Source organism: Heterocephalus glaber, unplaced genomic scaffold (genome assembly GCF_053883595.1).
Source record: "Heterocephalus glaber isolate CG9 unplaced genomic scaffold, H.glaber_assembly_v1.0 deba00001579, whole genome shotgun sequence".
Lineage (NCBI taxonomy): Eukaryota > Metazoa > Chordata > Mammalia > Rodentia > Bathyergidae > Heterocephalus > Heterocephalus glaber.
This window is the reverse complement of record NW_028258360.1, coordinates 10,919,873-10,939,647: the sequence shown is the minus strand read 5'-3', so window position 1 is coordinate 10,939,647 and position 19,775 is coordinate 10,919,873. Positions and strand designations below refer to the sequence as shown.

At 59.5% G+C, this 19,775-nt stretch overlaps 1 protein-coding gene across 10 annotated transcripts in view; it reads right to left on the bottom strand.

Moving 5' to 3' along the window:
- Atp11a (ATPase phospholipid transporting 11A) overlaps positions 1–19,775 on the bottom strand; it is a 93,994-nt gene that overhangs the window by 21,562 nt on the left and 52,657 nt on the right. For all 10 annotated transcript variants that reach the window (XR_002387345.2, XR_015443851.1, XM_087193151.1 and 7 more), the window contains exons 6-18: positions 18,277–18,405; positions 16,156–16,259; positions 15,720–15,770; positions 13,706–13,770; positions 12,998–13,079; positions 11,777–11,927; positions 10,856–11,053; positions 7,728–7,901; positions 6,647–6,810; positions 6,019–6,090; positions 4,673–4,746; positions 1,767–1,870; positions 245–426 (exon numbers count right to left, since the gene is read on the bottom strand). Coding sequence is in view for 8 of the 10 variants with exons in the window: in XM_087193151.1 (XP_087049277.1) it covers positions 245–426; positions 1,767–1,870; positions 4,673–4,746; positions 6,019–6,090; positions 6,647–6,810; positions 7,728–7,901; positions 10,856–11,053; positions 11,777–11,927; positions 12,998–13,079; positions 13,706–13,770; positions 15,720–15,770; positions 16,156–16,259; positions 18,277–18,405 (1,550 nt within the window). In the remaining 2 variants the exon portion in view is untranslated. The remainder of the gene's footprint in view (positions 1–244; positions 427–1,766; positions 1,871–4,672; positions 4,747–6,018; positions 6,091–6,646; positions 6,811–7,727; positions 7,902–10,855; positions 11,054–11,776; positions 11,928–12,997; positions 13,080–13,705; positions 13,771–15,719; positions 15,771–16,155; positions 16,260–18,276; positions 18,406–19,775) is intronic.

Below are 19,775 nucleotides of genomic sequence, written 5' to 3'. Positions count from 1 at the left end.
TGCTGACTCCACCCTAAGGGATAATTTAAAATGGTATGTCTTGACTCTTCCTAGCGTGGTGTGAAAATAATTTCTACTGGAAAGTGCGATTTCATGTGTTGTATCCACGGACTTGGAGACACCATGAACCGTGACCTCCGGGCCATCAACGCCAGGCACGCAAGAGGACAGAGCAGTCTCGCTGTAAGGCGTCCTCCATCCCACCCCGGCCCTCGCTGTCCCCACCCCAACGTGTGGTCCTCACCGGTCCTCCACAGCCGTTGCACCCAGCAGAATGAGGTCCTTCTCTATGTGCTCGTAGGCCTCGGCCAGCTTCTTCTCCCGGTCCTGGAGCGCCACCCTGGCAGCCTGCAGCAGCCCGCAGACAGCCTCGTACTCCTCTGGGGCGAGCCTCTTGTAGGCCACACACAGCGTACGCAGCCCCTCCTGCCAACACAGTGCGGATTCCGCATCACCTGCTGGAGTGCTGTCTCAGTGCCCCCACGAGCCGGAATGGAAAGCCGAGAACTTAACCCAACCAGCCCCTTACCACGGAAGCATCAACGCCCACATTAATGCAGATTACAGAAACCTGGAGGAACTACTATCCCAGGGCCCTCACCCAGAAGACAGAATTGCTGCTCTACCCTAACAAACGCGACACTGTTACACCCTTGTGCAGGATAGCAATGTCCCGTTTTATCAAGCGGTTTCCTAAGGCACAGGTGCTGTGTGGGCTGCTGGTTCTTGGCACTCAGTGCAGGACCCCAGGGAGCTACTGACCAGGGTCACTGGGTGTACACGTTTCTCTCGGGGCACGGGGCAGCTGTTCAGTCTGTGCTGCCACACTGGACCCTTCTGTCAGCTTGGACAGCTCACAGTGCCCGTCCAGGGTGAGAGAATGGACACACTGTGGTCCGTCCACACCATTTCCCACCACCCAGGAGAAAAAGGATCAAACATGGGCACCCACACCTACGTAGGCAAATCTCAAAACAGCTGTGTCCAGGGAAAGAAGCCACCTGAATACTACATGTGAGAGTGAGCCTCAATCTACCATGACAGCAAACTGAGCAGAGCCTGTGGTGGGGCAGAGGGCCTTCCAGGGAGGGGACGGTGGAAGGGCTGCAGGACAGCCAGGGCAAAGCTGTCCCCATGCATACACAGGTCTCAGCTCACAGACTGCTAGGCCCCGTTCTGCACAGGCTCATGTAGGCCAGTTACAGCTCAGCAGCGCTTCTTTCTTTTAAAAGGCAGATGCACTTAAAGTCATCCTGGGGAACACACTGCACGCCTCCACTCTCTCCAGGAAACGCGCTCCCTCTGATCAGCAGGGTGGTGCCCTCCAGAAGGCCCGCAGGGCCAGAGGTGCTGTCCCTCCTGGTGTCACTCGGGGTGACCCCAGCAGGAGGGCATGGGGCGCCCCAGGTCTCCACAGGAGACCTGAGCAGCAGGATTTCAAAGATTTGGCCCCAGCCGGTTCGGGGAGGTCCAATGTGTTTGTGGAAGGGCCCCTGGGGGACCACAGTGACACTGCGCAGAGAATGTTTGTGTTTGGGGCTTTAGGAACCAAAGCAGGAAGGTGCCCACTCCCAGGCCATCGGCATCCCCATTCCACCCTTTGTCACTGGGGCCGTGAGGACCCAGGAAGGCTCGAGGCACCAATGGCCCAGTGGACGGAAGCGAGGCCTTCCATGCAGGTGCTGGTGGACAGCAGGCATAGCACCCTCTAGTGTTGGGAGGCCAGACCGCCACAGAAGAGTGGGGATCCAACAGCTGCTCCTCACCACGGCGTTGCGCTCTACCCGGGACCGGATCTGGTCCACTTTGCCTTCGATCACTCGAGGAAAGATGGAGGAGTCTGCTCCTTTGCAGAACAGATAGATTTCCCCTGCCAAACAAGAAAAGCCAACACCTGGTCACAACCTAGGGAGAGTGAATTATGTTTCAAATTTCGCTGTTATTAAAAACCCAAGCCAGAAGGGCAGCACGGGGACATAGGAGGTGATGGGAGATCTGACCTGCAGACGCCTGGTGCCCCATTTTGTTCCTACAACCTGAGACCAAGGGTTGGGCCAGGGGCTAGGCCGCTCCTGGGGCACAAGGCATGGGTGCATGGTGACCAGGGGTGGCACCTTGCTGAAGCACGGGAAGGCAAGCCTAGGCCGTTCCAGACAGCCGTGCTGCGTGTGGAGACAGAGCAGGACTGTCCTCCGTGGGAGGCACCGAGGGTGGCAGGTGAGTCCTGGCTTGGACAACTCCGGGTGGGCACAGGGAGGCACAGCCCCAGGCGATGCCCGGGACAAAGGCCCAGCGCTCAGTGTATGCCAGGTGTCCACTGTGCCTGTCCCCAGATCCTGGGAGGCTCCACACCCGAGAGGTGCAAATGGGGAAAACCCGAAACCCGGATGTGACCCTTGCTCTAGATGACACGGTGGGGTCACGATGTCAGCCATGATGATGTAGTCCATGACATTGCCAGTAGAAGCCATGCTGTCACGATGTCACCTATGGCCCGAGGGACAGCGCTGGGCATCGTGGTGCTGGACAGACTTAGAGCAGTGACCTAAGGATGCAGAGGTCCTGGCCCAGGCGACCCTGCAAGGCCACAAGTTCAGGTCCCTGGTCACTCGCCTCTCGGGCTGACTCCAGTGTCATCTGCTGCTGGTGTCACTTGCAGCTGGGGCTGGGTCATCAGCAGATGGCACATTCTTGCTGTACGGCCCCTGGTGCATGTTGGTGGCCTGTGCATCACTCAACCTCCCTATGGCCTCTGCTTGCCGACCCTCTGCAGTCACAGTGAGACTGCAGGCCGGGAGGACCAGGGTGCAGGACTGGTCAGAGCTCAGGGTGGACGCAGCTTCCAGATCACAGAGGCGGTGTTGTGGCTGAGGAGCAGGACACCAGCGCGCAGCAAGGGGACGTGCGGCCATCCCTGCCCTGGCGCGCTCACGTGTCACTGTGGAGGGCGTGGCCACTGCAGGGGCCCTTGGGCATCAGCACTTGGGTCTTCCATGAACGTGCAGCTGAGTGACCGACCTGGCGTGTCTGTCCCCAAGTCCACGTGGCCAACCCTGCGGCCACACCATGGAGGGGCAGACGCCGGCAACGGTCTCTGGGGTCTGGGCCGCCCCAAGATGGTGGGGTGGGGTCCAGCTCGGCTGGCCCCCATTTCCACCTCTCACGGGGCCATGGGACTGGGCATCACATGTGCCTGGGTTGCGCTGCCCCGAAGGACGCCCAGCTCAGTCCCGTGTGCAGTCGTGGCTCGGAGCTGGCCCGGCTGAGGCCCCCCAAGGGCGCCACTCCTCTGAGGCCCGGGGTTGGGCCTGCAGTTCTGCAACACCGCCCGCCCTGGTGCTGACATCGCGTCTCCCCACGCTGCCGCAGAGGCTCGCAGGACTTGGGGAGGTCCCTGCCACAAGGCCTCTGTGACCCCGGGCCCCAGGGACAGTGCAGCACGGCCTGCCCGGAAGCAGCTGTCATCCCCAGGGCAGGAGTGGTGCTGAGAGCGGCTCAGCAGGTGTCACGGGAGGAGGGGCCCGCGGCACGTCCCCCACCCAATGCCTCCGCTCGGCCCTGCCCAACAGCACGGGGTAGCAGGCCAGCGCCCACCAGGACAGGGCAGTGTGGCCACCTGCCCCCACGCAGCTGTCAGCATCTGAGCCTGTTCTCAGACACCATCCTGCCGACCCCAGCCAGGCCGCCAGAACCTTCTTCACAGGTAACAACATGCATCAGCTCTCTCTGTCCTGTGCCCCACGACCTTCAGTGCACATCGAATCAGCCTGGGCTGCTTGTCCCTCACACTGGTGGTCCACCTTAAGGTGATTCTGTAGGCTCAGTGGGAACGGACTTGAGACAGATGGCAGGTTCCCTAGCAGCCACAGCAATCTCACGAGGCTACTGAGTCAACAGAGACACACACACAACACTTTACTCCTGGGCAGCAGGCCACAGGATGTTCCAGTGGTGTCTTAGGAGAGGCCAAGGCCTGGGCCCGATCAGAACACCTGGACGGCTCTGCTTAGGAGACTCCCTGCCTCTTTTGTGTCAATGTAACTTCTCTCAGCAGCAGGCCAGGGGCCTGGCTGGTGCTGAGCTCTCTGAGGTCAGGTCTGTTTAGTCCAGGGCTTCCAGGCATCTGAGCACAGGTGGGAAACCTCACGCTGCATGCTGGGCTGGGGCAGGGTTCCCCCGGACAGCCAGTGGCCTGGCATGGTGGCGAACCCTCCAGACATCGAGGAGCAGATTTGGCAGGGATGGGGCAGGTGGGGCAGCCACAGCACATGCGGGGCTCACAGAGGCCAGGAGCCACTGCACCCTGACTGGCCCGCACCCCATCTGCCGCTCTCAGCAGACCTCCCTGACGATGGCGGCAGCCGACGGCAGAGCTCTGTGCTCAGCGCCTGAGAGGTCTGCAGCCAGCCCTTCTTCCCTTAGACAGGGCAATTAAGATACACATGCAGCAGGAATGAGGTGAAACATGCATTTTTCACCACGAAATGAGTCCAACTCAACAGCAAGGAGAGTGTCCAAGGGTGTGCAGCCTTGAACTCAGACCTTCAAGTTTAAAAACATTTAGCGTCTCAACAATGGCTCTATATATGCTGGAGGAAATAAACCCTCGGAGCTCCTACGCCACCAGCCATCAGAGTTAACTCCCACCACGCAGGACTCGGGAAGCCTCTACCTGTGGCGGACCTGAGGATGACGCTCATCCTCCTCCTCACAGAGTCGAAGCTCAGAACGTCCAGCAACTCGAACCTGGGAAGAGAAGCGGTGAGCTGCAGCCTCTCTGGGCTGGGGTCAGGCACGGAGCTGGCTGGCCTCCTTTCCCTCCGCCCCATCCTCGAGCAGGCAGCTGTGGGCTGGCCCTGTGCTGGCTCTGCTCCTCGGAGGGCAGCGGGGCGAGTCCAGGCACTGCCGGACTTGGGGAGACTCTGGCACACCTGGAGTCTCTCTGCAAGCTGCAGTTTGGGCCTGAAGAGCCCAGGCCCAGGTGGCCTGGGGTGGCAGCTGCAGTGGCTGTGGGCCTGCATCTCCCCAGGCTCAGTGGACCACGGGTTCCAGGCTCAGCAGCAACCCTGCCACCTGCCCTCAGGAAGCTGGAAGCTTCAACCACAGAGAGGAGTGGCCCGAGGGGCCCTGGTCTGCAGGCAGAGGCCACGCCAGCCCAGGCCAGTGCTGTCCCCAGGCCACTCACCCAGGCGCTCATCTCCAAGAGCGACATTTTAGAATCCAGTTTTCTGAGGCCCTCAATACTCGATCTTCTGTCCGTCACCACCCAGTGTCTATCACTGCACACCTGTGCCCACTCATCACCCAAGCTCCTGAGCAAGACCCAAGATGTGTCTCATCCTAGGGACAAGCACTTGGCACTGAGCTGCCCCTAATATTGAAGCTGGAATTGAAAAGCATAACCATGCATCCACATGGTGGTGCATGCCTATATAATACCAGCTACCGGGAGGCTGAGGCAGGCCAATGGCAAGTTCAAGGCCAGCCTGGGCCATGTAGGGACTTAGTGAGACCTTGTCTTCAGAATAAAAAGCAAAAAGGGTTGGGGTGTTGCTCAGTGGTAGACAGCCCCTGGGCTCAATCCCCAGCACTACATAAAAACAGGGTTGAAAGAAAGGGTAACTGTGTAAGCTTTTCAGAGGACATGGTGTTCCATGACCCAGGACGTTTTATCACATGTGTGGACAGTCACTTTCTCCCTCTGCAGAGCGAGAGGGCCAAGGGTGGGCAGAACCTTTTAGAAGCTTTGAGTGGGGAGAATATTCTGGAAGAGTGGGGAGAACATTCTGGAAGAGTGGGGAGAACATTCCGGAAGCCTTGAGAACTCCTGAAGCAGAACCCTTTTAACTGAAATGTATTTGATGATAAAGCTTTCCACTGCTGCCAATCCACTGTCCATGGACACCATCAGGAGAACACTGCAGACAGCACCACCCCTTCCCTGCCCACATCCGGTGTCTCCAGAGGGCACACAGCCTTTGGGGCTGTCCCAGGGCAGAGGGGAGCTGTGGGCCTCACCTCTCAATATGGCCGTCCCTATTCAAGATCTCCATGTAGCTGTCTTTCAGCCGCAGGTACGTGAAGCCCAGCCTGCAAGAGCAGACCAGACTGGGTCAGCGTGGCCCAGCCCTCCTCCCACGACCTCGTCCGACCAGGGCCGCTCTCTCCCTGAAGGAAGACTTGGAGCCCTCTTGTCTGCCTGCTGTGACACGGGCCCGGGTGGGGCTCACAGCCTGCAGGACACTCGCCCACAGTGACACCCGTTCTCCCGAGAGCCTGCAGGAGCATGGTGGGCGAGGTCCAGCCACGGAGGGACGTGGCCAGGACTCAAGTGTCTCCAGCCCACGGGCAGTGCTGGTCGCGGCACCACCACCAGGTTGGTGGCGCCTGGAGGGAGGGCCTCCTGCCTGGGCCAGCCCTCGCTGCACCAAGGGCTACCTCTGAGCTGGGCACATGACACCCACTGCCCGTCTGCCTGTGTGTGCACCCGTGGCCCTGTGACCACAGGGGCAGGAGGGACCCCGCACACAGCAGCGGGGCCCGCACACTGGGCCTGCTGGCCATGGGCTCCCCAGCAGGCCCAGGGGTGCATGGTGGGCGGGAATTTCACTCTGGAACCAAGGACGGTTGGTTGGGACAGACCCACCTCTGCACGCCCTCTACCAGCGCCACCTCGTCGGGCGAGGATGAGATGTATACACAGGATTTCCCTGAGTCTGGCGACTTCCTGGGGCCATCCATGTGGTCCTCATCCTTCACCTGCACAGTGTGGCAGAGACAGAGAGCCCGGAAGAAGAGCTCCTCCCGCTCCTGCAGAGTGCAGCACAAAGAGGCGTGGCAGGTCCACGTTAACGGGGGACACGAAGGAGACAACACACGAGGCTTGGGAAGGGCTTGGGAGGCTGGCGCCTCTCTGCCCGGGCAGCCGAGGAGTCTGCGTGGCTCCCTTGTCCTCAGGCACCGCTTGGGGACTCGTGCAGGTCAGCGGCCAATGGGGACTGGGGCAGGGGCGATGCCTTCAGGACCTGCAGGCTCTGAGCGCATGCAGGAACAGCACAGCTCCTCCATGCTCCCCAACACTCAACTCCACTGTTCCCGGCCCTGGACTGTGTGACAGTGACACTGTCCTAACCTCAAGGGACCCTGGTCCCCCCATGAGCCCTGTGTTTGCAGCCTGAAGCTCAGAAGCCACAGAAATTAAAGTTCAGGAAATTGGGCAACATGCCTGCTGTCACAGCAGGCCGTGGACCCAGTGGCTGCCCCCAGCTCGGGTCACTCCATGCGAGCTGCCGGATGTCCAGTGTGCGTGGGACAGCAGGGCAGGGTGGGGGCACAGACACCCGCTGCCCGCTCTGTGTCAGCTGGCGAGAGGCCGATGGCACGCTGTCCATGAGCAGGTGCAGCTGCACAGCCACGGCATGGGCCCCACACACGTTCCAGAACAGTCCCTGGCTTACCAGGGCCCCGGATTGAGCCCTGCCTGGGGCTGAGATGTGTATGTGTGTGGAAGCACTTGTGCCTGCGTGTGCACACGTGGGTTTGCACACTCACAGCACACTGCCTGCCTGGCTGGGGCTCTTAAGAGTCTGGGCTGGGCCTCCCTGGCCACGCCCGTGAGGGGACACGGTGCCCACGCAGCCCCTGACCAGGGCCTCCTGAGGTCCTGCCTTCCCACTCCCTGAGTGCCAGAGCCGTGCACACGCCCACCTCGCGGGAGCTCAGCCTACCCTGCTGCTGATGCCTGGGGACGAGTCGATCATGTCAATGCCTGAGGAGTCGGGCAGCACCTGGCCGTTGCAGATGACGTGGGGCACGTAGACGTGGCCCTCGATGCAGCACTCCTTGAAGGCCATGTTGTTCTCGGTGAGGGTGCCCGTCTTGTCGGTGAAGATGTATTCCACCTGTGGGTACATGTGGGGCGCACATGGCTCAGACCCAGGGCGCCTCACCTGGGGCCAGCCGCAGGGTGTGGCCACCAGGCAGGTGCCATGCGGGGGCCAGGCAGTGGTTTGCATGCCAGGGCAGTGACCTCGGGTGCAGTTAGCACCCCACAGTCTGGGGAGGCCGGGCTGGGGTCATCTGGAATCTCGTCTGACAGCAACGAGAAAGCAGATGAGGGGAGGCTAGACGTCCTGGGCACCACAGCTCATGAGGCCACGTAAGGCACAGAGGACAGAACCTATCTCGAGAGCACAAAGTGAACCTCAGGAAGACACTGTGGAAAGTGGGGAAGCCACACAGGGCCGAAACCCTACACCCGGGTGAGGCCCAGGTTACACAGCAGGAAGGAGCCAGGTCCCCGGCCCAGGGCAGGGCCAGCCGTGCTTAAGAGGGAACGCAGTGGGGCGCAGCGCACGCTCTGTGGGTGCCCCTCCCATGTGAGTCTGTGGGGAACGCGCTCTCAGAAACCCACGGCTGACCACGCCTTCCACTGGGTGCCGGCTCTGATGCCTGACCAGGGGCACTCAGCAGTGCTGCCTGAAGGCTCCACTGTGAACACAGCCCCCACTGAGACCTGTCCAGGCCCCGCAGCCAGGGCAGGGGCACGTCCACTAGGCCCCATGGGCGGCAGGCACGGGGAAGGAAGACGCGTTGGCTGGCCTAGGTGCGACTCAGTCTCCCCAGCTGGGGGCCCCCGGTCGGAGAAAGGGCTGTGTGCGAGGCACTGAGGCACGTTCTTACACAAGCCAGGATGCAGCTGGAGTAAGTTACACTAAGTTCCAAAACCACGTTTACAGGTAAAATAGATGTTCGGAAGTCTGATTTATCAGTTTGCTCAGCACCAGCGCCACAGTGGTGTATTTCCATGGACTTTGACCATGGCAGCTGAGCATGATAAAAACCGATCCTAATGCGTTTCTCAAGCGCGCTGCAGGTGCTGGGCACTGCGAACGACCTCACGGATTCCATGCCGGCCGCAGTGTCGTCCCAGCCTCACCAACACAAACAAGGGCTTGGAACTGGACGCGAAGCCAGAGGGTTCACCAGGGGATGCTGTTGTCTTGCTGCTACTGAACAAGTTTGTTGGTCTTTGATTTATTCTTCAGACTGTTGATGTTTAGAAATGCCACAGGACTTTTATGTGTGTTGATTTTATGTCCTTCGACTTTCTTGAATTTATTTAAGTTTCTGGTGGAGTCTTTTGGGTTTTCTATGGAAGAGACCACGTCGCCTGCAAACAGGGACAGTTTGACTTCTTTTGTTCTCTGGATTCCCTTCCTTCCTTCCTCTTTCTCTTGCATGACTGTTCCAGGGAGAGCAGCACCCTCATCCTGGCCCTGACCCTCAGTTTCTCCACTGCCACACTCAGTGTTCACCGCTCACCGTCTGTGGAACAGTCCTGCTCCCTAACACATGAGGGAAGGACGTCAATTCTGGCTGTGTCTGCAGTGACCTCAGGCTTTTCCCTTCTTCCCAGGGATGTGATGCATCACACTTATCCATCTGGGGGGTCGCCAGTGACATCAAGTTTCCGCACCTGCACCCCAGGGACATCGCCTGTGATTTCCTGCCAACCCCAAGTCGGACGGTAGTGGGCACTGCTGCTGGCCTCAGCTCTGGGGACAGACAGGCATCCCCAGTGCCAGGCAGTCTGCTTGTTCCAGGCCCCACAGCGTGACACACATGGGGGAGGACCCAGCGGGAGGCAGCGCTGCCCCAGGACAGCCACGGCCACACCCGGCTCACCAATGTGGCTGTGAAAGCTTTGGGGCCTCAGCCCCTCCACTGAGGAGCGGAGGGGACACCAAGCTCCGGGGCACAGAGGGGCCACATCAGAATGAGCACCGGAGCCTGGGCAGGGGGTGTCGCTGAGTTGTGGACAGAGACATGAGGGCGTTCTTGCCTCCTGGGCAGGAGACGCAGCGCAGGCTGTCCTCTGGGTGATAGCGCGCCTGCCACCCATGCCCACTGGGGGGCGGGGACCCCTCATGCTGGCCTCAGTGGCCCTGGTATCCCCATATCACTGCTGCTCAGAGCTGCCTGGCCACAGTCTGGCTGTGCCCAGGGCGATTGACAGGGACCACAGCCTGCCAAGAGCTCCAGGTGTGGCCTCCCTCCTCCCCCTTGGGCAGAGACCACTTCAGCGAAGGTCTCGGGAATCACACAGAGGACCCCCACAGCTGCAAAGGACATGGGCAAGGCCCTTGAAGGTGTAACGCCCGGACAGCTCAACCGTGATCCAGGTGGTGCTCAGGGAGGGAGGGAGGGTCAGCCCACGACAGGCAGCTCGATCGCAGCACCTGGGCTCTCCATGCTTGGGCTGGTGACGAAGGGGCGGTGGCAGCAGCCATTGACCAAGGGGCTCCCCCACAACGCAGCAGGGCCACCCTGAGGCAGGTAGCAGGAAGGAACCATCCTTCCTGAGACACCCTTTGCCGGTGATGGGTCTGGGTGCACATGGGGTCTGTCCTCATGCTGGGGAGGCCTGGCAGCCACAAGGTCCACACCTCGGCTGTCCCTTGACCAGCAAGGCAGGCATCTGCTGACCCCCCACTTCATGGAGGGGAATGGGTACCAGACGCCCTTCATGCTGCAGGAATGAAACATCACGTACAGAAGCAGAGCAACTCCTGCAAAGCAGGTGCTTGAGGAGGCAACCTCAGTGTCACCCTCAGACCCTCAACTCCTGCCATGAAAGCACAGAGTGGGGAGGAGCTTAGGTGAGTCCCCTAATGCAACTCAGTATAAAGATAAAAGCGCTGCCGACGGCTATACAGGTGAACTTTAACAAACTTTGCTGTTGTCTTGTGCGGGTTCCAGCATCCAAATGCACACGGCACAGATGGCCCCCGTGACAGTGACCGCTGGCACCATCGAGGCCTGGGACACGGGGCCCAGCAGTGCAGATACTGACCTGACCCAGCTCCTCGTTCAGGTCCGACGTGTTGACCAGCGGCCCCTCCCCAGTCTCCTCGTCAAACATGTCCTCGTCCCAGGTGATGAAGTAGGAGCCCAGGAACTTCTGCATCTCCACTGTGACGTACATGGACACAGGGATGATGTAGTTGAAGAGGACCATGAAGGCCAGGAAGTCAGTGAAGGCCCTGAGGAACTGAGAGAGCAGGGTGTGTCGCAGGGCGCGCCACACGGGGACCCTGAGTGCCAGGTGCAGACGTGGAGAGTCCACGCTCCCGGCCCGCCCGGCCCGGCCCGGCCCGGCCCGGCCCAGCCAGGGGCCAAGTGGGAGGGTGAGACAGTTCCTGTTACGAGTCACACTGCTGTGCCAGGAGGCCATGGCAGCGGAGGCCTGAGGGGCAAAGGCCCTTTGGAGTGTTCAGGGCGCATCAGTTACCCTCTGGATCCGACAGGTCACCCGAGTTACTAAGGAACAGCCTGTATGAGGTGAAACCCACAAGAAACGAAGCCCGGCAAAACCAGCTTTTCTGAATAGTTTCATCTCCACTTCTGCAGGGTGCCAGGGCGAGGGGTGGCAGGCTGCTGAGCAGAGCTTGGGGACACAGCCGCCTGGCCTCTGCACGCACGGCCCGTGCTGGCGGCACATTGGGCCCTTCTCCCGTGTACTCACCACACTGTGCAGCCATTGTCTCAATGCCACTGGCAAGCATGCGTGCCCTGAGCTCCGTACGAACACTGGCACTGTGCTGGCACAGCCCCAGCCTCTCCTGCGGGACCCGCCCTTCCCTGCACACACACAGCTGGCAGCGGGAGCAGCTGGCACTCTCACGCTGGGCCTGAACGCCCACAGGCAGGGCTTCCTGTGCCCAGGTGGCAGCCTTTGCTCCCACCTCCACCTGGCTGCCGCCCTCGTCCGTACCAGGTTCCTCTGCCTCTCCGACTCGGTCTTCTGGTTGTACCATGGCTCGTCACGGAAGGGCTCGCTCTGCCACACGTACTTGAGGGTGGTGTTGATGAGCGCCTTGCTGATGAGTATGCAGAGGTACACGATGAGGAACACATTCATGGACCTGGAACGGGACGAGAGCTCGCTCAGCAGTGGCCCTGAGCAGTGTGCCCGGCCCGTCTTCTTGCCGGTCATGGCCAGCCTGAAGAACGGGGCTGGCACAGCGCTGGGTCAGGGGCAGGGCCCACCGGGCACCCAGGGAACTGGAGCCAGCTCCACGGCCACTGACGGGATCCTAGAGGCCACGGGCACCAAGCCAGGTGCAGGGAGTTCTGCACTCTGCTGGCAAGCATTCCCACTGGGCAGCCCCACCATGCGGGAGCAGGCCGCGGGGGTTATTCCACCACTGAGCAGCACAGGCGAGCCCGATGGTGATCCCCATGGTGAGGAGGGAGGGAGACAGGGAGAGAGGAGTCTGGAGGGTTGTGGATCCTGGTCACGGTGGCGGTGGCCTGGGGGTTGTTTCCCACGCTCTGTGCAGAGACCACGGGACACAAGGGGCTCCTGTCATGGAGCTCAGTGCACTGCCACACTCGACAAAGCCGGTGGGCCAGAGACCCAGGCCACGCTTCCTGGCTGCTCATGAGGCAGGGATGGTCCACCAGCCTCCAAGAGGTGGGATGGCCCATGGCCCTGCCCTCTGGGGCCTGGGCCACATGCTGCCGACTTGAGGCAAGGCTGCTCTCAATAAGGAGCAGCAGAAATGGAACCAGGCCGTGATTCCAGCCCAAGGTTCAGCCTGTCCCAAAGATCTGACTGCTTCATGGAGAGGTGACCATGCCCTCTGCTAAGATCTTGGGAAAATCACATGAGAACACATGGCTTCCACCCAGGCCCAGCGTCAGAAGCAAGCATGCTGAGATTTCATGAAGTGGGGGGCCTGGAGCTCCTGGAGCAGGACCTCAGGGAGGGGCTTAGAGACAGCACGCAGGCACAGAAACTGCGGTAGGAGGTGTACCTGTCACCCCGCCCCAAGCCAGAGAGCCCCCCCTGCCCCGGCTGTCAGTGGTGCAGCTGTGGATCCCGAGTCTCGGGACGCCTCAAAGGGCCAGGCCCAGGAAGGGCCAGGCCCAGGAATCGCTGCCGGGCTTCATGCCACCAGCTGTCCCTTCCACAGAGGGGCAGGGGCCTTACTTCTCCACAGCAGATCGTTTCTGGGACTTGGACTGGTAGTTCAAGGCCATCTTGGTCTCCATTCCAGTGTAGATGGCCACCCCTGAAAGCAGAAGGGACATGTGATGATGGTGGACCCAGAGGTGCCGGCCCATGCATGAGCAGCACACGGGTACACCCAGCACCCACGTGTGAGCAGCACACAGTGGCCAGAAGCAGATCCCTAGAGAACACAGGAGCACTCACAGGAGCACTGCCCAATGCATGCGAGGCCCTCACAGAGGGCTTCCTCCTGCCTGGAAAGCAGCCTACTCTAAGTTCGAATGTCCCTGTCCTGAGCTTCCTCACAGCAGGCCACATGTCTCACCTGAGTAGAGCACAACAAACACCCCGCACATGGATGAGATGCTGGCATGCATGTGCGCGTGCGCGTGCACACACACACACACACGCACACACACACACACACGCAGGCCCAAACATTCTAAAGAATGATACCACGACTCTCACGATCTAACTTCCCAGTTCAGGGTCACAATCTGCAGGCCCTCACGAGCAAATCCTGCTCTTAGGGCCCTCCCTTCATGTCCTTCATCCCCTAGCACCCAGTTCTTGGAGGGAAAGTCTGCAGGGCCTCAAGCACCAGCCCAGCCTTCAGGCCCCTTGGAGTCAGCTCTGCTGAGCCCTGGGCTTTGGAGTTCTCGCTCACCACTGGCCGACGACACTCACCGAAGATCCTCTCAGTGTTCTTGAGCGTGGCTCCTCTCAGCAGCAGGTTCTCCGACCCCAGTGGCCTGTGGGGCGACCAGAGCGGCGTGATGATGCAGCGCAGGGCAGGATCCATCCAGCCAGGGGCCCCAGGACACCACCCGACAAGGGCACGCCGGGACCAGCGCAGTCCTGTTAGAGCTGCGGGGTGCAGGCCCTCTCTGGGGTGCGGGGCTCGCTGGGCCCCACTCTGATCTTCCTCTCTCAAGCCTGGAGCTGCACATCGGGGTCTGAGGTGGCCTCCAGAAGAGCTGGACCTGGCCCCCGACCCAGGGACTGGATCCCACGTGTTCCAAGGGTGTCCCCACTAAAGCCTCTGAGGTGGGGTCCCTCCGGTGAGGTCCCCCCAGTGCCACCAGCAGCGCCTTGGGATGTCAGAAGTGTCACCCCCAACCGCGTGCACCAGAGACCCTGGGCAGGGCCCAGCAACTCTCCCTAAGCCTCAGCCCCAGGACGGCTGTGCTGGGGCCCCAGAGTACTCGGGAAGGCAGAAGGCCCGAGTCTCTCACTGGCCAGCAAACCCAGGCCCGGCCCTGAGCTACATCCCCAGCCCTTTTCATTTTCACAATCTTGCTAAGTCGCTGAGCTGTCTAGACTGAGCTTCAAGTTGGGATCCCCTGCCTCAGCCTCCTAGAGCGTGGGGCACCAGCAGTCCCGGCGCAAAGGCCCGAGTCTCATCCAGCTGCTGGCTGTCTCTGTCACACCTCGTAGGGTCAGGGAGCCATGCAATCACATTACCAGAGATGAAGGTGAGGGCTTCACGGCCTTCGTGGTCTGAGGCTGAGCCCGTTCTATGGCAGGGGACCTGCATGGCTGCTCTGGGGCCCCTAAATCTTTCCCTGAGAAGCCAGCGCTGCTCTAGGCAGTGGCCACAGCGAGCGGTGGACGTCTCTGCTGTCGGGGACCTCTGTCCTAGCAGCTCCCTGGTGCCGAGGCAGCACGACCTCCCACTTCCTAATCACTGGAATGAGACGAAGAATTCAAAACTCTGCTGCTAGTAACATCCACACGATCCCTTTGGAGGATAGTGGGAAAGGCCCTGAAGTTTGCTTTTATTCATGTATTACTTTCCTTTCCTGTTGAGAACCTACTGAGTATTAGGCCCTTAATGTGCATTCAGTGTGTGCAGCAGACACGGTGCAGACTGCGCCCCCTGGAGGCCAGGATGGGAGGCATGGAGGGGAGGGGCTCACAGCTGCTGTCTGGGTCTCACAGCCGCCCCCGGCACCCGGGCCGTCAGCCTCTGTCAGCAGCACGCTTGCTGTAACTCCTGTCACAAGCGTTTATGGAAACAAATGGCCTGTTAGAAATGAGTCCCTGGGAAAGCTAAAAATAATTCACTTGAGAAAATGCCGTGCTTCTGGTCTGGACAGGAGGGAGAAGAAATATTCCTGAGGGGCTGGGAATCTGGATGACGACAATGAAAACTCAGTAGCAAGTGCGCAGACTGTGTCCTGCAAAGTTTCTCCAGACTCACGAGGAGACAAGCCCCGGGGACCAGGGCTTTAGCAGTGGCTCATTTTGTAGTAATTTCCCACTGTGCTTGTACCTAGTCCTGCACAACATCTTTAACACACAACACCACACCAGGGCACGGACAACTTGGAGACTGCTTAAACTGGAAGAGAAATAATTTCTCCAACAAGTGGAGTTTAGGAAAAGGAGCAGCTTCAAAACCTACAAAAGCCAACTCCCAAACTGGAAAATCCACACACCTGACTGGCAGACAACCGCTCCATCCTGAGACACTGTCAGATGGCCACGTGCCCGATCTGGGGCAGGCGGCTCACAGAGGGCGCCCAAGGGAGGTGGCACCGCTCAGACCCGACCTGCACAAGGGTGCTCAGTGCCCAGAGACCCAGGAACCCAGGAGAGGAGAGCCCAGCGCTCCCGGCAGGTGGAGCTGGTGCTCAGGACCGGCACAGCAGTGATGGAGGAGGACGCATCAATAAGGAGCCACCTTCCACTTACTTACCTCACCACGGGGTCGCCGAGGTCGCTGTAAACATTGATGCGCCCAACAAACCTGTGGGGGAGAGCCGGTCACAGGGTGCGCCAGCAGGTGCCCTGCCTCCTGAAGGGGGCCTCTCTCGGGGCAGGGCTAATGCGCTGACACCCCGTCCACCGGGGTTGCTTTACTTTCTGTTCTCCCAGCCCATGGTAAGTGACTCACTTACACCACAGTTTACAAATGGCTTCCTCAAAACAAAGAAGCCCCTTTTCTGCAACAGATTTAATCCCATTAAGCCTCGTTAATTATAAGAGGCTATAGATTCCAACAAGGATGGTCTGTCAACATGCCTGATGTCGCCACGTCCAATTGGGCTGAACTCAGCACTGGCCACGCCCATCCATGCGCGGCCCAGCTCCTCACAGACCACGCCCACGCCCATCCACGTGTGCCTGCTTACTTGTAGAGGTCGGGCTGTGGCTGCTCACACTCGATGGTGGCGTGCAGGGCGTCGATGTCCTCCTCAGTGTGGAAGCCCTTTGTGTCCTGGACAGCGTAGTGAGTCTGCAGGTGACAGGAAATGGGGCTCACCCCTGGACTCCACGGGCTGACCAGAGGCCTGTTTCCCAGCACCGGCCAGATGCCCGGACCCACTCTGCTTGCTAAAAGGGAAAGGCAGATCGTCTCACCCCAGTCCTCTCACCGCCAGTAGGACAGCGAAGGTCGGCTCCTTCACAACCAGGCACTTGGGTCTATCTGTCCTGTAGGAGCTACACCAGGGAGCAGCTCTGGGGGCTGAATGCTTCCCTGGCTTATACAGGCCATGGCTGCTGCGGGGCTGCTGGGACTGCTCCTCATTCCGCTCCCTCAACTCTGCCCAGATGGCCCGGCCCCGCGGGCCCAGTGCGGCCCCTGCAGAGCTGTCCGGTGCCTGGACCAGATACCCCGAAGCCTGGCTGTGCCCAGCTGCACACACATCGCATTTCTGAGGTGGGTGGCGGGTGGTAACATGACACTGACCATTGTTTAGGGCCACACAGTGACAGTGCTGGCCAACAGTACCCGTGTGCAGGAACACTGGGCACCGGGGCTGCACCTGCTCTGCTGTGGGAGAGGAGAGGACCTTCGCATAGATCTGGAGGGAGGCACTGGACCTCCGGGTCCCATTCTGTGTCCCATCCCATGTCTCGTTCTAGCATTTGAGTGTGGAACAGAGGATTGAACCCAGGGGGGAGGTGATAGTCTCCCCAGGCACTTAGTGCACATCACAACTTCAGGAAACTTCCTGCCGTCTTCTCCCCAGAGCCCCTGAAGGATGAGTTTGTCCCTGACTTGCAGATATGAAATTCAGAGGGCAGAAAGACTTTGGGTTATATGAGCAGGCTGGGAACCTGGGGTCACTGGGCCCTACGCATGCCCCATAAGCCTCCAGAGTTCCTGCAACTCCATTCTCAGAGCCAGACGTGTGGACCTAACTCCAGAGAACACGGGACGACGCCATGTGGACGGAGAGGCGAGCATGGAGCTGAGACCCTGCCACCCCCAGCTGGGTCAGGGCGAATGCCACAGGCTTTCATTTTGGACAGCGAGGCCCTAGACCCCCGACCCAAGCACCACATGGTCTGGGAGGAAGTGGACAGCAGACTGTGCCCTTGCAGAGAGGGCCTCAGGTGGCCTCAGGGTGCCCTTGGCTTCCTCCCAGGTGTATGGAAAATCCCTGAGGCATGCAGGACCTGCTGTCCCGGAAGTCCTGTCACAACTGCTCACGGCAGAGCACTAATGCTCAAGGGAAGGCGCCACAGGAAAAGGGAAAACACGCTGGGAAAGTGCACAAGCCTTCAGAGCGCTCTGGTGACTTGTAAAGAAAATCCCTGCAGCTCACAGTGGAAACCTTGTATGCCCGCAGGCACCACCAGAGCATCCAATCTGAGTTGCTGATGCTGAAGTCTTGGCTTCAGAAGTCTTGGCAATGGCTGACTCCACTGAGCTGCAGACCCTTTCACAGTTTCCAAGGAAAAATCCAGATTCTTTTAAATATGAAAAATCTTAAAATTAATAGTGCTACATTTTTTTCTCTTCTCATTGAAAGTTTTGTAGGAGCAACTGTCAGTATAGAGCGCCACACTAAGTGTACCAAATTAATTATAGCTTGAGAAGACCCTTCTAAGGCTGTGGATAAAGAACTAGAGGGCTGGGGATTTAGCTCAGCACCGCGAGGTCCTGAGTTTGATCCCTGGTACCCAAAACACCTGGAAGTAATAACCAGGCAGGACCTAGAACTGTGTGACTTTTCATGGAAGTCTTGACTAGGAAAGGTTAATTTTGAACAAAAAAGTGAAGACCTTTAAAATGGCAGTGTCGTGTTCATTAAACCCGATTTGGCCCTAGCCTAGTCACCTGGCTGATGGGGAGGTTACCCTGTCCACTCGAGCTATCTGTTGTCATAGACACTTCAGGTAGAAAGAAGCAGAGGACAGAAAGGCCAGAGCAGAGGGACTGGCCACACGAGCCCCCGCATTCCCTGTGGCCAGGACCTCAGTGTCCCCAGCCCAGCTGTCTCAGCCGCGCTGTGCTGCGTCACCTTATGGCTCGACTCTCCGTCCAGGCTGGCAGTGGTCACGTGGCAGGTCCCGTCAGCCCGGTTGCTGGACAGGAAGATCAAGTCACAGGGAAAGGTCTCGTCTTCCTTGACCATGACGATGTCACCAACCTGTAGGATGAAGACAGCGGGTGGTCAGCTGAGCTCTGCCTCTGCCTCCGAGGGAAAGCACCTGCTGGCAGGGCTACTCCTCCCGACGCATCTGGTCCCCACTCAGACACCAGCACGGTGTTGCTCAGCACAGCACGGGATGCTGATTCCTTCGTGACCGACGCAGGGAGGAGGAGCTTCCCCAATGACAGCGTGCAACAGGCCTGCCAGGCCAGAACTCACCCATCAGAACCTCACTCCTCACAAACAATGAACAGGGACCCGAATGTCAGTGTGAAACTGGGACCCCGAACACCGAGGGCGCAGGAGCCAGGGCTGGGCCTTCCAGGCTGGGCAGGGCCAAGTCACAACACCAAACGCAGGATCCCCAAGGGGAAAAGCACCAAGCCCACGTCATCAAAGCCAAAAACTCCAGCCTGAAGATTGTTACAGCCCACACAGCGGGCAGAGGACAAGAACTCTCCCAGCTCAACAGTGAGAGCGATGGAGGTATGTCACCTGTAAGTACCAACTCCTCTCCACCGATGCTCTCAGTATGCACTGCAAAGGTGGACGAGTAAACATAAAATTAAAGAAAACCGAGGACAGAGAGGGAATCACTGAAAGCATGGATCCATGTGAGTGAAATTCCGAGAGACGGGATCGCGCAGGGACGATAAATAAAGAAGCAAATGCACAAGTAAACATGGCGAAATATTTAAAAGCAAACAAAACTGAGCAGTGAAACAACCTCAGCTAAAGCAGTGGAGAATGGTAACCGACAGGAAGGAGGCTTGGACAGCACTGGGGTGATAGCGGTGCCCAGTGACCAGCCGCGTGGCCAGCCCCGGGAAAGCGAATGCAAATGGCTGAGCTCCTCACACAAGAAGCAGAGGTGCTGCCAGGCGCCAGCCAGGCGGCCTGAGCCACTACTCGTGGGGCGGCTCCTCCTGAGTCTGAAGTGACACAGCACAGCCAGCTGGTCAGCTTGCGGGCTTTTATGCCGCAGCAGTGAAGTCCGTCCCCACAGAGCAGCCTGTGCCACATGCACACGGCAGCCGGAGGGAAACTCCTCGCTGCCCCTCGCCTGTGACCGGCCAGACCATGGGGCCCACATCGGGGACACACTCAGTGGGGTGCGTGCGTGTGTGTGCCGTGACACATGCTCGGTTGTGTGGGACAGGCCTATGTGTCCCTCTGGAAATGACCCAATTCTGGGACGGACAGGGTAGGAGAGAACATCAGGTCTCTGCCATTCCTCACAACCGCAGACGACTCGATGATTATCCAAAATTGAAAGCACAAAAGGAGAACACGCGAAGGGGGGACTTTTATTCTAAGAGTCCCTCGGGCCTGCGGAGGCCAGGCCCGGGCCGCGGGAGCGTAGTGGG